This window comes from Pipra filicauda, unplaced genomic scaffold (genome assembly GCF_003945595.2).
Source record: "Pipra filicauda isolate LSUMZ 115617 unplaced genomic scaffold, ASM394559v2 scaffold281_size1565311_pilon, whole genome shotgun sequence".
NCBI lineage: Eukaryota > Metazoa > Chordata > Aves > Passeriformes > Pipridae > Pipra > Pipra filicauda.
Window position 1 is genome coordinate 683,375 of NW_024104400.1, and position 16,451 is coordinate 699,825.

Sequence of the window (16,451 nt, forward strand, 5' to 3'; positions counted from 1 at the left end):
TTTTTCTGCAAATGTGTGGAACCTCATCCAATTCATGCTGCAAATGGCTTAAGGAGCACCAGCTGATCACACTGCAGCTGGACACAGCAAGTGGGCTGCCAGGATGATGTGGTGTCGTGCTCCAGAGCAGTTGTGCTGGTTAGTTCTTATAGTCTGACATAGGACAACTTGCATTTGTCTTTATTGCTGTAGATAACTGAAGGAAGGGGAGATAAATCTCTGACCTGTGTCCAGAAGGAAGAGGAGAGGAATTGACACAGAGGAGCTTCCAGAGTAAGTTCAGATGCTCTCACCACTCCCTTTCTTGAAGGAGAGATAATATCCCTCATGTCTTCCAAACTTCAAACTGTCCTGAATGGTTTCTGTAGTTTATTTCTCAACTGTAAAATGTTTTAAAGCAATTTATTTGAGCTCTGTGGCTGCAACCATAAACTTGTCAGGTTAGATAATCAGGACTCCGGGAATTAAGTCCTGAGAGCACATTTTTTCATCTTTTTTAGTGTTGTTGTGCTTTCTGAAGTATTTTAAACTCTCACCAATTATTTGCAACTATTTGCTACTTCTGGGAATTCAGTTCCCTGAAATGTAACATAAAGTTCAAAGACAACAGTACAAGCCAAAATATTTTCACTTAAATTGAGATGGAGAACCATAGAAATCTGGTTTGGGTTTTTTTAGGCATAAGAGTTGGAGAAGATAATTAGAGCTTTAGTGGCCAGACGAAGAATGTATGACAGAAAGATGGTCCAGCCCTTCACACATGGTGCAGACTGAGAGCCAAGCCCTGCTCTGTTACCTTACAAATCAATCAGACAAAGTAAAATGCTGGGTTTGTGACTGATCTGGACTCTTTCCTGATAAGAATTCTGTTCAGACAAAAATATGACCCTTATATATAGGATCTTTTTGGGTTTTATAATTTTCTAGTCCACTACTTTAACATAATCTAATTTATAATCTGGGTTGTTTTGTTTTAAATAAATCAGTAATCTCCTTTGAAACAAGTTATATGTGTTAATGACTGGTATCATCTATGGACTTTAAGGAGCCTTTGTAATTTGTACAAGCCAATATTCATTTTACCTAGACAGGGAGCTATGCCTTCATCAGTGCAACTCTTCAGAGATCAGAAGTACCACGAGCTGAAAGAGCAGTGTATCCAGCAGAGACAGCTCTTCGAAGATCCTGAGTTTCCAGCCTCAGATGGATCCCTTTTCTATCAGTCAGCACCACCAAGGAAAGTTGAATGGAAGCGCCCAAAGGTAACTGATGATTGTTTTTTCACTCCTAACCTCTCCCCCAGTAGAGGCACCTCCACCAAGAGGTGTCTGAGCAAGCCATTGTTCTGTCGTGGACTTGACACCCTCTTCCTTGGCTGTGTTTCAGTTTGGTTCTGGTGAAACCTCAGCAGCAACACCCAGAGGGAGTGGAGATTTTTCCTCTGTTGATTGATATCATCTCTGGTCTCTGTATACCTATGCTGAAGTTACTGTGCATTTTGCCTTTGACTCGTGTAAAACCTCAATTACACACCAGGGATTTTGTATTCCAAATGAACAGCTATTGTCTTGCAAGCAAACAGTGATGCTTGTGTCTATTTGCCACTTTTACTGGCATCTTAACAGGGAAATATCCCCACTCTTCTGCTTGCTCCACACCAGTGCAGAGGGACAGCAATCTCTGCCTGGTGTGGGGGATGCCATGAAGGGGCTGATCAGAACTGTCCAGAAAGGCTCAGGCTGTGAGCAAGGATTTTTAAGTGGCTGATTTTGCAGGCTTTTAGAACCTCATGCAGAGCTGAGGGACTCTCCTTTTTAGAACCAGCCCCACATCATTTAGATCAAAAGCAGTAACAAACCCCCTGAAATTTTCTGTGGGGAAAACCTGCTTGTTTGTGAGGGGAAAAAAAATAAGAAAGATTCCCCTTATTAGTGGGCAATTTTCCTGCCCACTGATATTAGTGTCAAAATACATCCTGCTCTTTTCCTGTGATTTCCCTGGAGTTTCTCTCCCTCTGCCAGGCTGAGGTGGGGCTGGGGGCAGCTGTGTCCTGCCAAGAGGCAGGAGAAGCCTCTTGCCCCCCTGCTATCTCAGCTGGCCCTGGGATGTCCTCAGCCACCTGTCCTGGCTAACCCCTTTCTGAGGCCAACACTGCCTCTGTGTGGTGGTCCTGCTCAGCATGGGGTGAAAATACCCGGGAATGACAGTCACTCTGCTCAGTGGATATTTTGTCTGTCTCATTTTTAACTAAACCCCGGGTTTGTCTCTTTTTTTTTTTTTTTTTTTCACTGACCTTGCAAAAAGTATGAAATCCCAAGGACCTCTTTGTCAGTGTTAAACAAACAGCAGTGATCCTCCAACCAGGGCAGGCATGTGGGGAAAGAGTGGATAAGCTTGCTTCAGAGGTAAACAGTGTTCTTTAGTTACTCATAAAGGAAAATAATAGTCTGATCCTTCAGAATGAGTCTTATCATGTGCTTTCCTGGCTCCCTTGCTTGACCCTGTGTTTTATAAGCTCCCGTTTTGCTTTCATCTGCATCTGCTCTTTACGAAAGGGCTGTGATTGCACCCTTATTTTCTGGAAAGACAGAGCTGGTTTGTGTTCAGTAAGACAGCACAGAAAGACACCGTGTGACAGGACTGCTGAACTGCTTCCCAAGAAACCCCTCTTGTGTCCAGGCCACAGAAGGGACACTGCTGTCTTTGATTAACTCACTGGTGTCAAAGATCAGATATGTGGCTGAAGGTGGAGAACCTGCCCTGTGTTCCTAGAAACACTGTGTGCCATGGGCCCCATTCTCCATCTTCTCACCAATTTTCCAGTGTTTTCAGGTGTGCTTATCACCATGCGAGTGAAAAGTCCAGGAAATAAGATGCTGTGTGCTGTCATTATACAGCACGTAGGAATAAACAGAGCAAGTGTCTCCCTACTTCTCAGACTAGGAAGTGTGAGATGAGCAGGTTGGTGATTTATCCACGGCACTGTGAGGGGGACTGAGGTTTTTGCCAGAGAATGCAGGAGCTCTGACCTCTGCATCTGCACCTTTACTGGAGGCAGCACCAGCTTTTTTTGCTTCTAACTGGTGGAAAATGATACAGTGTCTCAGAAGCTGAAACATCCTCCTATTTACAAGTGCTGATTTGAACCCTGACACCCCCTCTGCCTCTCTACCTGTCTAAGAAGATTTTACCCTCCTTTGGAAGGTAGTGGAGGGTCAGGACATGTTTGCCTGCCTGGGCACTTAGTCTGGGTTACCTTTACAGATTTTGCATTAATGTTCTTTATTCCACAGGATTTGTGGTCACAGCCCTCCAGAATATTTAACAGTATCCCAGTCCTCATAAATTCTGTGGAATGAGCATCATGAAAAACTTGGCTGTCAGGTGTAAGAACACCTGGGTTAAATGCCCCTCAGAGATAATGCTCTTCATCATTTAATTCCTCTGCCTGTTATGTGGCAGTGTTGCTGCAGTCTAACCCTGCTTTTCAGTTTGGCTGTGAACAAGACCAGAGACACCTGCTTAAGTTTGGGACTTGTGTCGGAGTCCAGGGGTTCTGGCAGGGGAGGGAGGTGTCCTGGCACCGCACCAGGGGTTGAGCAGTTGCACGACCACACACTGAAAGAACAGTTTCGGGGCATGGAGCAGAATGACAGCTCATCACACCCTGGGATACCTGCCAGGATGGGGCCTGGGGAGAATCCAGAGCTGGAGGAGAGTGGACATTAAAGGGGGATGCCATAAGATGGCATGGCAGAGTGATGTAGATTGTAACAGCCCCTCTAAGTGACACTTACCTGGCTTACCAGACCTCTCCCCATACCCCCAGCTCCCTTCAGGAGTGTGGCTCTTGATTTAATGATCCCTTTTTCAGATCTGAACATGTTTTTTTAATCCCTTCAGCCACTTCTTTCCAGCCAAAAATATGAGGTGATAGCAATGCTCTTGCTTAATCAAAATAAGGGTCTCTGCCCACCTCTCCTCCTCACCCCTCAAGCTTTGTAGGATCCAATTATTGTTCTTCTTGAAGATATTGCTTATTCTGCAAAGGTTGCTGTCATGTGCTGAAATAGCTGAAGTTTTGGCTTGTTCACATTTCTCTGTTGTTGGTGGTTATTGACTCTTGTTCAACTGCAGATGAGCACAAGTTGCAAAGCTCTGTGTGCTGTGACATTTGTGTTTGTACTGGAAACACTGGCGCATGTGGAACATGCCTGAATCTGAGAGGTGAGAAAATGCGCTTCAAAGAGAGGTGATGAGCCTCTGCTGAGCTTTGAGGGAGCTCACACATCCCTTTATGTTCCTCAGACATTGATGGGAACACAAAGGCGGTTTCAGGTCGCAGGTTGTGCGATCCAGGCACCAGTGTCTTGCAGCTTGCTTGTTCATTGTGCTTCTGTGGGATGTGTTTGTAGGAGAAAAGGGCTGTGAAAGACTCGGCCTTGCACTGATATGAAATAAATCCTAACGGGCTTCTTTTCCTTATGTATCTCTCACATCCTAGACCTTAACACCACGGATGTTGTCCTCCACAGGCCAAATAATAACCCTCAGTGGGTATGTTCAGACATGCACTCCATGATTGCTTTGTACAGGACTACTCGAGGATTTTAGGACTTCCTGGATTACACTGGAGATCGTTTTAACAGGCACTTTTGTGTGCTGTGATTAGCTGTGATTACACAAGTGTAGCAGCAGAGAGGCTGTTTGCCACTGTTACAAATAGTTTTATGTGCCATTAAAAGCACATTTAGCTTGTGATCTTCAGCTACAGCTCAGTATCTATGGAAAAGTTTTAAGTCAGCTGTTTCTTTGCCAAATGTACATGTGTATATATGGTTGCAGGGCACCTTAATTTTTATAGAAGATCTTAAGCCTTGCAGACTCAAAAGTGATATAAAAGGTCACAGGCAAAGTAGGCTCTGACCTAAGTTTAAACCCTTCACCTTAAAGAAATAGGAAAGGTATTAAGAGCTGAACTCTGGGAAGCAGTCTGCCCTGGAATATAGTCGGAGAGATTGAAGGGAAGGTTTCTGTACACATTAATCTTGTTTTCCAGCTTAAAATTGTTGAGGCAGGGACCATGTAGCCCAAGTTTGTGATGCAAACTTCTGTTTGTGTGTTGCAAGTAGATGAGAGGGGAACAACAGGTAGATGGGAAACTGTCAGAACAAAATTCTTAAATGATGGCAAAGGATTTTTTTCTTTTCTCATTTATTATGTACATGATGAACTCTGTGCCTTGAACCTTCTACAAATGGAGTCTGGCACTGCTGCATGTTTGAGCTGAGTTGTTCCAGCATCCTTGTTGCTTGATCCTGCTGAGCTGAGCTGCAGCCATCTGTCCCTCTCGTGCAGGTGTCGATCTGCAGAGGAGGAGTAGCTGCTTGCCAAGGGCTGGCTGCCACAACCCTGCAGTGGAAGTAAGGACAGGCTGCTCCTGGGGAGGAAGGCGTTAAATCCACCCCAGCTGCAGGACTCAGATGTTGGCACAGCTCTCGTGCATGTGGCAGCCCAAAAACATGCTCTTCACACCCGTTGCCTTAGCAACTGCACATTCAGATGGCAGGGTTGGCAGTGGGATCCTGCAGAAGATGATGCAATTGCAATTAAGCCGAATTGTTTTCATGTTGATGGAATTAATTTTGAGCTAGGAAGGAAGGGGAGGGGTGATGGGTGCACATAAGTGATATTACAAGGAGCTGCCACTCGTTTGAGATCCTGGTGTAGGCAAGTCTCCATCATGTTGTGTGTTTCTTTAAGGGTAAAATCAGTGTTGGCACTTGGCTTCTGAACCTTGTTTGGTGTTTTTTTTGAGAGACTAAAAGTCTGCCCAAGGGCTTTATTTGTTTAGTGAGAGTAGATCTAGTGGGGTAATCTTCTGTACATCTCAGCTGCCACTGTTCTTGCGTCCTGGTGATCCCCAGGCTGGAACTCCAGGGTTTACAATGGCCCTGAGGAATTGGGCTACTGGGAGGAGGTGGCATAAAGTGGAGGGCAAGGTCTTTCAAATCCAGGTCAAAACAAGTCTTGGCCTTACCCTATGGCTGTAATTCTGGATCAGATGGATTAGGAAGCTGCTTTCTTGTTGTCTGATTCAGTGGACTCAGTTGATTTGGACCATTTCTACCAGCAGTTGGAAATGTAATGTCATGTTCAAGAGGAGTGATTTGCCACTTGGTTTTGCACTGGAGTGATGAGACAGAGGTGGCCAGCTATGATTTGGCACGTGAGATACATGGGAGTTCATTGAAATTCAAAGCATTATAAAGCACTTAGCAGCACCCTGGTGTGTCTTCAGTACAAGTGTCTTTAGACCAGCATTTCCCAGGCTTTTGAAGTACAGCAACACTTAACCAAAGGCAAGAACACTTAACCAATCATTGCTTGAAATGGTTCAGACAACTGATTTTATTCACTACCAGTTACAAGGTCCTCAGTTTGCCTCCAGTTGCAATTCAGAACTGATTTTCAAGCCAACTGAGGGCTGATAGCAAGTCTGGGCAGTAAAGCCCTTTGTTTAAGGGACTTGGGTGATATGAATGACCAGGTAAGTGTGGTCATTCACACTTACTAAAAGCATAATGGAAAGTGCTGGTTTGGATGTTTTATCTGCTCCTGGAAACAGCATAAATATAAACCATCTGCCAATATTTTAAAGGGGATATTAAAATCTAAATATAATCTAAATAAAAGTGCTAATAGCTCAAATACATATAGTATGTATTGATCTACAGAGATGAAAAAAGTAACTGGAATTCATTGGAACTGTAGTTCTCATTCTACCAACCAGAAATGTAAGTTCTCATAGAGAAGATCATGATAGATTAAATCTGTCATTATTAGTGCTACCCTAATATGATACTGTAGTAATTTTTAAATTAATAATAGTCTTGGCTGCTCCAAGTAATTGATCTTTTTGAGGAGGAAACATATTTTGAAAAAATGGAAATGGTGGTGCTTTTTTTTTATTTTGGAGGGGGGGAATACTGAGTTGCAACTTTCCCCCAACTACACTAATAAAAATGAAATACTTCTTGAATTTTTTCTTGGAGGCAAGGAAACGTTTTCCAGCTGTAAAGGGCCTTCCCTTGTTGGTTTTGTAAGTTACTTGGAACAGCATGTTCTGATGGTGTCTGGCCAAGCAATTCACTGAAAATATCATGGGCTTTGTTTTGTTTCTTTCCTTCTCCCATTATTATTTTCTCCTCAGGTTTTGAGATTGTTTTTTTTTTTTATGTTTGTTTGTTCTTGGTTTGGGGTTTTTGTTTTGTTTGTTTGTTTGGTATGTTTTTCTTTTCTTTTTTTTTTTTTTTTTTTTTTTTTTTTACTGACCTTGTTCTGAAAAGAAAATGCCTTCTCCCTTTGCAAGAGAACACACTTTGACATGTTCCTCCCCTCCCTGGCCACTCTCTGTTGCTGCTCTTCCATCTTCCTCCTTGTATTATTTGCAGAAATAGCAGAACCAAACTGTCCAGGCAAACCATCCAAACTGCTGCTACTTGTGGTATTGTAACTGATGATCTGGACATTCCGAGGAGAGTCATGCCGGGCTTTTCTTGCCCTTTTCTTCAGGACCTGTTTTTAGGGCTCTATCAGCACAATTGCCTTGCACAATAAACGAGTCTGAAGTGGTGAGGGTACCAGAGCATGTGAGTGTTTCCAGCTCTTCTTGTGTTGATTTGCTTTGAGGGAAAGGGGTTCTTCGCTGAGGAGGAAGGAGGTAAAAGACCTAATGAGTGACATCCTTTTGAGGCAGAAGACTGCTCAGAGTGGGTGTTAATGGCTGTCATCGAGATGCCGCTGATGCTCTATCTGGGATGTGCTGTGTTGTGCTGCCTCAGAAACTGGGCAGAGGGAGCTGGTAGCCAAAGAGCAGGACAGATCAGAACCAGGGTGACACTCCGGCAGGTGAAGGTAGAAACTGGGCAGAGGGAGCTGGTAGCCAAAGAGCAGGACAGATCAGAACCAGGGTGACACTCCGGCAGGTGAAGGTAGTGAGATACACACGGTTCGTTTGCCTTCTTGGCCGAGAAATAGTAAAGGTGGAGTGTTTTGAGGACTGTGTTTGTGTGTTTCACAACAGGGAGTTTTGTTTTTTTTTACAGCTGGCTAAAAAAGGAAGAAACAAACAGGAGCATTTTTGCTCCATTAGCCGTGTAAAACATGGTTGATAGCTCACAACTTCTGACAGCAGCCTCCTGAGGAAACAGGGAAACTCCAAAAGAGTCTCCTGTGTTTAAGGCTAACATTATTATTCATCTGTTCTTGTTAGCTAATCTTTCATGGAGCCAAAACCTGTAGCACAAAAGGAAGAGCCTTTATTGCCAGAGCAGAAAAGACAGCTGCCACAAGATATCCCTCGCTGAATATAATAAAAATACATAATAATCACTTGAGGTCACATTATGTTGATCACAGTGAAAGAGGATGGGAGACCATCGTGGGTCAAAGTGCCCAGACTGTGGCCATTGTGCTAGTTCATGTTCAACATAACTCTGATCCTTTCACAGTGGCTGTGACATGCTCTGCTGCAAGCCCTGCCTCAGCTTCCAGCAGGTGTTCTTATATTGTCAGATAAACTGGAAAATGTGTGTTGACTTTGTCTGCAGGTTTGACCTGTTATTATTCCAAAGTAACCTTTGTCACCAAAAACTCAAAATAATAATTAACAAGCTTGTCTCTGGAAATTTGTTGTGCATTGGACCCTGCAAGAATCCTGTTAACAGCAAATATTTTGAATTTGATGGCATTTTGCTAAAGAGGATTTTAAAGGTGAAGCAATACAAACTTCACATCAATTATAAGTTTCACCAATGTCAATCCTCAGCAAACTGAAATCTTGATTTCTATATGATTTCTGTCCGTGACAAGACCAACTCAATTGCTAATACAAATATGAAGACTGTATGATGGGCAGGCATGGATGTGTTTAGATGGATTTATGTACAGGGATGTACATCCATGACACCAGACAGGGACTTGGGAAGCAGAATGGGGCAGTGGGAAGAAGGGTGAAGCAGTACTTTGGACTTGCATTGTCACCCCAGAGCAAACCTGTGACATTTTGAAAACAAAGAGAGTCCCAGAGTCTGTGCTACAGAATTTGAGGTGTGTTACCTTTATAAGGGTAATTTAATTATTCTTTTTTTCTATTCTAAGAGTAGTGATGGGAAAATAGTAACATTGCAGATGGACAGTGCAGCCATCTGCTTTTCTAGAAGATGGACCCAAGAAGCATGGTGAAGTTGCTGGACAGAGCAGTCACCGAAGGGCTGTTGCAGATGTGTTGTTAAGCACTTTCTTTCCCAATTGTTTTGTTCCTGTAGGCAGGAAGTGAGCAGAGCTGTGTGTGGTGCCCTGAGGGCTCCTCTCACACAGCCAAACAAACAAGTAGGGATCTCTTAACTCCTTTAATCCATCCCGGCAGTTATTGCTGGCAGTGCCTGGGATTCAAGTCTTGGAGGGTCACCTACAGCTGTGTGACCCTTGTCCGTGTCCCATTTTCCTAGACCAGAGCCTGCAGTTCAAACCAAGGCTGAGGTGAGTGCAGTGTGCTGTGGCTCAGACACGCTCTAAATAAGAAGCCCCAAGAACTTTATGGTATTTCATTCAGTTGGGCTCCGTTTCTGTGTTTGAGAAGATCCTTCAGAAATAGGATCAGGAATTCTGCTTTGTTCTAGGATTTTGTCTCTCCTCACCTTTCTGCAGTGGGCTGGTGACTCCTGCCACTGGCAATGAGCTTAACCCTGAGGAGACTTTGACTGTGCTTCTGGGCGTTAAGCAACTTGAAAAATGAAAGTGTGGGAGAACACAGTGCTCCAGAAGTTGGGAAGGGACATCCTCACTTTTTATGAGACGGGTGTTTAATTTAAGAAGTCCTACTGAGACTGAAACAGATACTGTTTTGTTCTCCCAAGGATGTTGTTTTAAGAAGCATCCTTTTGTAAACAATAGGAATTTGTGAACTTAGTTTAATTCACTCTTATTGCCCTTAGTCATATAGGCTGGTGCACCTCAGTATTAATATCATGGGGTTTGAGCTCTGGCCCCTTTCAAAGCCTTGGGATTTTCACTGTGCTCTGTTTATCATCTTGTCTTTCCCCCAATGTGCTGAGTATGGGAGGCATCACAAAAACATTGCTTGGTATGTTTCCATCTTAGTTTCTGACTGGATAGAACATTCCTCCCAAAATATTTTGTCCTTAATGTTTTCAGCTGGGGAAGTTGTGACATATTTCTTCTGAAATTGCCAAACTGTTCTCAGAATGGAGCTGTTTGCTCACCCTTATTTTATTAATGCCATAATTTTATTTTTGTTTTGCCTGGAAAATCTTGTTAAGACAGAGCTTGCCCAGAAGAAGAGATGAGCAAGGAGCTATAAAGCCTTCAGCTGTCAGCAAATACTCACGTCCAACCTCTCCAGTGCAGTCTGGTGACTGTGTGGGCCCCACATGACATCAACTTGATGGCTCAATCCCATTTCTGATGTCATTTCGGAAAATTCTTTGTTCTTAGTTGTGCCCTTCTGTGTTGGCTGTGTCATGGCAGGAAGAAAAAACCCCAGTGGCACCTTGCCAGCAGCACTGCCTTCCCTACTCCAGAAGCTTGTTGAGGAGCTGGGAGTTCAGTGGGTATCCTGTACCCAGCTGCATCCTTCCTCCCCCTTGTCTCGCAGGTACCAGGGCATTGTGAGGCACGAGTTCCCACTTTTTAAGGTGATATCCTTAGGGATATATCCTTAGGGAGGTACACTCGCCCTTCCACGAGTGCTGCATTTATTTCAACATGACGAAGTGGCAATGTTTTGGAAGCGGCAATTTTCACAACACTGTTATTCACCCAAGTCTTCCAGGAATATAATTAAGAGCAAACATTTGTAAATGACATTCATGCTTGCCAAGCAGACAGCTCTCCAGATGCCAGTATGTTGTTATCTTCTCTCTTGGCAGTTTTTCCAGTTTGTGTTTCCCTCTCTCGGGCTGGATGGAGGCTTTCTTACGCTGTTGCGGTTTGTTTGCCCCCAAAGAAAAAAAAACATTAAATGACCTCAATGTCATTTCTAGAACATAAACAGTACGGTTCCAAGGCTCTGAATGTTTCTTTAAAGTTTAAAATGCCAGGTTTGATTTAGTTGGTTCCACCGTCAGTAGATGAAAATTGGTTTCTCAGAGAATCAGCTCCCGTTTGCCCTGAGGAGATGTGGTGATGGCAAGGATGACACGGTAAAATTTATTTTGAGGCCGCAAAACAAAAAACCTGAGGATCACATCCTCAGCCAGCATAAGCCTTCTTACAGTAATTGTTAGTTCATTGATTCAGTCTTCTGAAAGAATTAAATGTCTGAGTTCTCTGAAGGAAAAATTACAGCCAGAACATGCCAGTCGCAAAGGAAATTAAGGTATTGTTCTGTCAACAGTTCACCAGGACTGGAAAGCACTCAAAAAGTGCTTTCTGTCTGAAGAGCTTTATGCTTTTCTCATTTTATTTTCATATTTAAAGGGGTATGTGGAATGAGTGAAGTCCTGGAATTTGAGGCTTTGTAAGCCGTTCTATCTTAGATTTGAAGAGTAATTTGTTTGAATTTCATGCTCTTTCCCTGTGATCTAAATGTATGCTTCCTTCAAGATTAATTCTATTTAAAGATTAAATAAATATGTATATTTTGTTGGCTAAAAAAAAAGCTCTTAATAATCCTTCACAGCCAAAAGAACCTTTTAGAACTGCTGTCTTGCCTGTATGTGGCATTGTTTCTAACTGAATCATAAAGGCTAAAACATTTTGCATTTGCATCTTTTCCGGTTTTCAGGAAATAAAATGTTCTTCCTCGGGAAAATACACTTTCTATTAAGAGCAAATTTTATCTTCTGGATTTTATGTACTGAACTTTGGCCAGTGCTTCAGGGGCCAAAGGCCACCTTGACCTCCTCATGTGCCTCAGGAAATGGAATCTCTGCTCTTGGAGATATCCAGAAGCCATTGGGGCATTCACTGGGCAGCCTTCCCGTGCATGGGGGTTGGACAAGGCGGCTTCCAGAGGTCCCCTCCAACCTCAACCATTCTGTTATCAGGGAGAGGAGAGTCAGGCCATGGGCTTTCAGTGCAGAGACCCCTGGGATGGAGTCAGCATGGGGTCTGGGACTCCCTTTTTGGGGTGGATAATGGATGTCCATATGGTTCTCTTGCTTTCATCTCCGTTTTCTCATGTTGAGGCCAATTGGTCTCAGGTGTGCAGTCATCCACGTGCATATATTTATATAATACCTGGTATGAACAAATCTGTACCTGCTCTTTGAGCTGGGAAGGCAGACCCTGCTGTCTTATCTTCACTTCTCAAATGCAGAATACCTTCAGCCTCTTCAGAGGCTCATACCCTCGCTCTGTAACTGCCACATCCATCTGTTTCACCAGAAATAATACAGTTTTATGCAGGGGCTTATTTCACTGGCTGCAACGTTTTGTGTGGGAAACTGGCCCTGGAGAAGAGCTAAACCAGCCTCACTAACTAAAAGCATGAACAGGTGAAGATGCAGGTCTGCTGGCAGTGAGTTTTGTGGTAAAATGATTCTGGGTCACATGTTTGCCACATTGGCTTCCTTGTTACCTGGCAGTTGGGGCTGGCATCAGGCAGATGTGATGTTAGTGTTTAAAAAAGGAATTTGTCTGAAATGAAGTAGTGAGTTCAAATCTACATCACATTGGGAAAACCAAAAATAAGCTTGATAAATGCAGCAAAAGGGCTATGTAAAGAAACAGCATGATATAAATAAGGAAAAAAGTTTCTTCTTGTGTCTTTCCAAGCAAGAAGCCTCTTAAATGCCTGAACAATTTAAACACAGAGATGAAACTGGCTGTGCTTCAACTGGGATAAAATCATGACCAAGTAAACATTTGGACTACCCTGACAGGCTGACTCCTCCCAAGGAGCCAAAGGCTTTTCTCAATGTATCTGTCTGACTGAATCTGCTCTAGTCTTTGTTTTGGGTTGAAGCAGAAGAAAATCCTGGATCATGGTAGTGAAAACTTTGACAGTGAGAGATTGGAGTCACTTGCATTTGCCATCAAAGTAAGCAGAGATACCACACGTGCCATGGCAACAGACAGTTGAATGGGAGCTGGATACCCTGGGAAAAGGCTTATCCTTTATCAGATTTCAGAGTGCCCACAAGAGAGGGAGATACCAGAAAGCAAGCCTCCTAAACAGATCTGTGAGATGTGGAAATAGTTCTCTTATTGATTCCTTCTGAAATGTGTGGAGTCAATAACAGAATGTGGGGAAGAAAAGCAAAGGTGAGAACACAGTGAAAGATACAGGGCTAGAAAGGAGAGTGCCTGGTTGAAGTGTGAATTAAAATGAATTCATGAATATAGTGGCAATACTGGGTATCATTGGGCATCTGCCAACCGCCCTTAAAAAGTTTACCCTTTAGCACATAATATGGTTCCTTAAATTGTAAAAACTTCCTGAAGTTTTGGCATAATTAGAAGGGGCTTATCCAAAAATTTTAGTCCTCTTTTTAGTCCTCTAACAGCAATCTGTGCTAGACAAAATAACCTGCATGGAGTTAGGCGTGTGCTTGATTGCTTGGCAGATATGACAACTGTGACTTTGTTTGAGAATCCTACTGTGGAAATCACTGCTGTGGGTTTTTCAGTTTCATCACTCAAAACTGAAGAAACTTATCTCATGTGCTGATAACTTTGTTGCTAAATTAACATCGTTTCAAGATAAGGCTTTAAAAGATGTTTTAGAAATAGAAGCTGCTGTTTGTTTTCAAGATGTGTAAATAAAACCCTTTTTGGTAGTTTCTGTGAATTTATGATTCTATGACCCACTGATTTGGTTGAGTCATAAAAGTGCTTTTTATCCAGCAGTAAAGCAGATGCTGCTGTGTCAATTTTGACGCAAAAATTTTATAGCTTGGAATTTGAACTCTTAGACAAGCAGCAGATTCCCTGAAGTGGGAAGGTGGTTGGTTGCTGAGACTGGATGCAGGAGATGCTGATGTCACTGTCCTGGCTGCAGCTCAAACCCAGTCTGGACAGGGAATGTCAGGAGTGAGCTGTAGCAGAAGGCTCAAGGAATAGCCCCATGGGAAGGCTTTTTCTGGAGCCTGTGTGAATGATCTGAAAAAGGTCTGATAGCATGAAAGCTCTGTGGTTCTCTTCAAGGTACTGGGCATATCTCTGTGTTACTAAAAGACAAATACCCCGTTTTACATGATCTAAGACTGATCTTTGCCAGAAAGGATGTCCAGACTAGAATTTAGGAGTCTGATATGTGTCATGTTGGGACAGAGACACTCCATAGACTCTGACTTACACAGGCTCAGCAGAGTTGTGTTGTGCTTGCTAGAACAAAATTCCTATTAAAAAAAAAAAATCAAAATCCAAAATTTGATATAGCTCAAGTCATCTATTTGTTTAAGAAGCTCTTGTCTTATGCTCAGGGTTTTATACAATTTTACAGTTCCTCTTTTTATGTTATGAAGCAAACATCTAGTCCAGGATGGTGTGGCACAGATCACAATTCCAAAAGTATATCTGGAAGGTGTCACTGGCTACTCCGTGCACTAAATTTTTTTTTGCTTTAAGGAACTAAATGGAAGAACACCTCAAGGCACTGTCTGAAAAAGATGAGGAGACTGGGAGGGGAGGATGAGGGATTTTTATCCTTAAGAAAGTGTCTGATATGAATGCCATGATCAGCAGATACTGGAAACTAGGCTGAACCCAAACTCTGCTGGATAAGGGAGGTGGAAAGGAAGAACCTGTTGCTAAAGGGGTTTATGCTCTTTAATGTGGTGGTTTAGACTTACGCTTTTTAACCTTTGCATTGCCATTGGGTACAGAAGAAATACCTCCTTTCAAGTAATATAAATCATCTCGGGGATTAACCTGAATTTTCACTCCAGACAATGTTTCTTAGAGGACTTGACTTCAGTTTTGCCACACAATGCCCAGTGTAATAACAAAAATAATAGGTGACTGTGCTGAAATCTGCTTAATACTCTTTTTTAAACAGCATACTCCCTTCCTCATAAAAGGCAGTGAGGGAGAATTCCATCTGCATCAGTTGCCAGCCCCCTGAGACACAGCATAAGGTCAGACTGGACAAGCCTAGGAAGGTCACGGCCACTGAGCCAAAATGATGCTCGTTATCAGGCAAAGGAAATAGCTGCCTCCCCAGACAGAGCTGGGCAGTCAGGAGCACAGAGCTGGGAATTGCTTATTTTGCACCGGTCCAGTGCTGAATATTTCAGTGCAGTGGAAAAAATTGTGTGTGAGTTAATCCAACCTCCTTTCCTCATTGTTTTTATTTCCCGTCTTAGGAAACTAGTCCAAGAATTTAATAGAAAAACATGTTTTGAGGAAGCAATAGAAAAACCCCCTAGCTAAACAGTGGGTGGTCTTTTAGTCTGATGAACTGTGAGTGGACTTACAGGCCATGTCTGACCTCAGACATGTTGGTGTGTGCCTGGAAGTGACATCAGGGAGTCTCTCTAAGCCAACTGTCTTTGACCTTGGCCATCCCCTGTTACTTGCATTTAATGCAGAGACATTTCCCCTGCTTTGGTATGTTGTTTTTTGCAGAAATAGAGTTATACTGGCTTATACCACCTGTCTCTCAAAAGAACTGTACGCTCAGTTTTGCTCTAAAATGCCTCTGACTTCTTTCCTTTACACTGGAGGAAAAAAAGAAGGCCAGTTGTTCTGAGATCTCTGACCTGCTGACATCCCTGTTTGGAGCTAATTACCCCTCTCAAATAAAGGGTTAGTGCACACACAGAGGCTCATGTGCAGTGAGTCTGATGTGTCTGAGGCTCTTCCCCGTGTGCTGTTTCTCCCCATTCTGTCATTGTAATATTTAATAATGATTGATTTTATTAAATACAAAGGAACGTACTTGTAATGTCCTTATTCCTGCTGGTGGGCAGCATTTTACAAGAAAACTTTGGGTTAATGACCCAAAAATGATGCCTTTCTGATGGAAAACAATTGCTTTTTCCCAGAAATTTAAACTTACACACTTGTAACCAATTAACATGATACCTTGATTAAATTTTTCTCCCCAGCTTGTGCCACAGTTGTTGTAGCTTTGGAACAGCAGAGAATAAAGTTTCCCAGAGGTTGGAATTGCTCTGAACCATTCCCTTTGTTTATATGATGAGTAGAGAGACAGGCCTCTCTCCAGTGTTACAGCACTGTGGGATGGCAAGGTGATGTCTGTACATTGCCCTTTGAAAGAACTCGTGTTCTGGTTCCAGGGAACCTTGCTGAGAGGACTTGACTGTTGCCTGAGGCGAGTCCTGCCCTAAGAATGGCATCTCTGGTTGCTGCTCATGAGGAGAAGTCACACAAATTGTGGTGCTGAGTTTAGAGAAGAGAATCGGTACAAGGGGAAGGAGGCAGGAGACAAAGGCTGTTGTTTTGTAAGTTCAGTGAGAAAA

The 16,451-nt window shown here is 43.0% G+C and overlaps 1 protein-coding gene across 1 annotated transcript in view; it reads left to right on the forward strand.

Annotated features, from left to right (window-relative positions):
- Positions 1–202: 202 nt before the first annotated feature.
- LOC113986826 (calpain-5-like) overlaps positions 203–16,451 on the forward strand; it is a 45,603-nt gene continuing 29,354 nt past the window's right edge. Inside the window, exons 1-2 of the mRNA XM_027718868.2 lie at positions 203–273; positions 1,088–1,262. Coding sequence (XP_027574669.1) covers positions 1,098–1,262 — 165 coding nt within the window. The 5' untranslated portion in view covers positions 203–273; positions 1,088–1,097. The remainder of the gene's footprint in view (positions 274–1,087; positions 1,263–16,451) is intronic.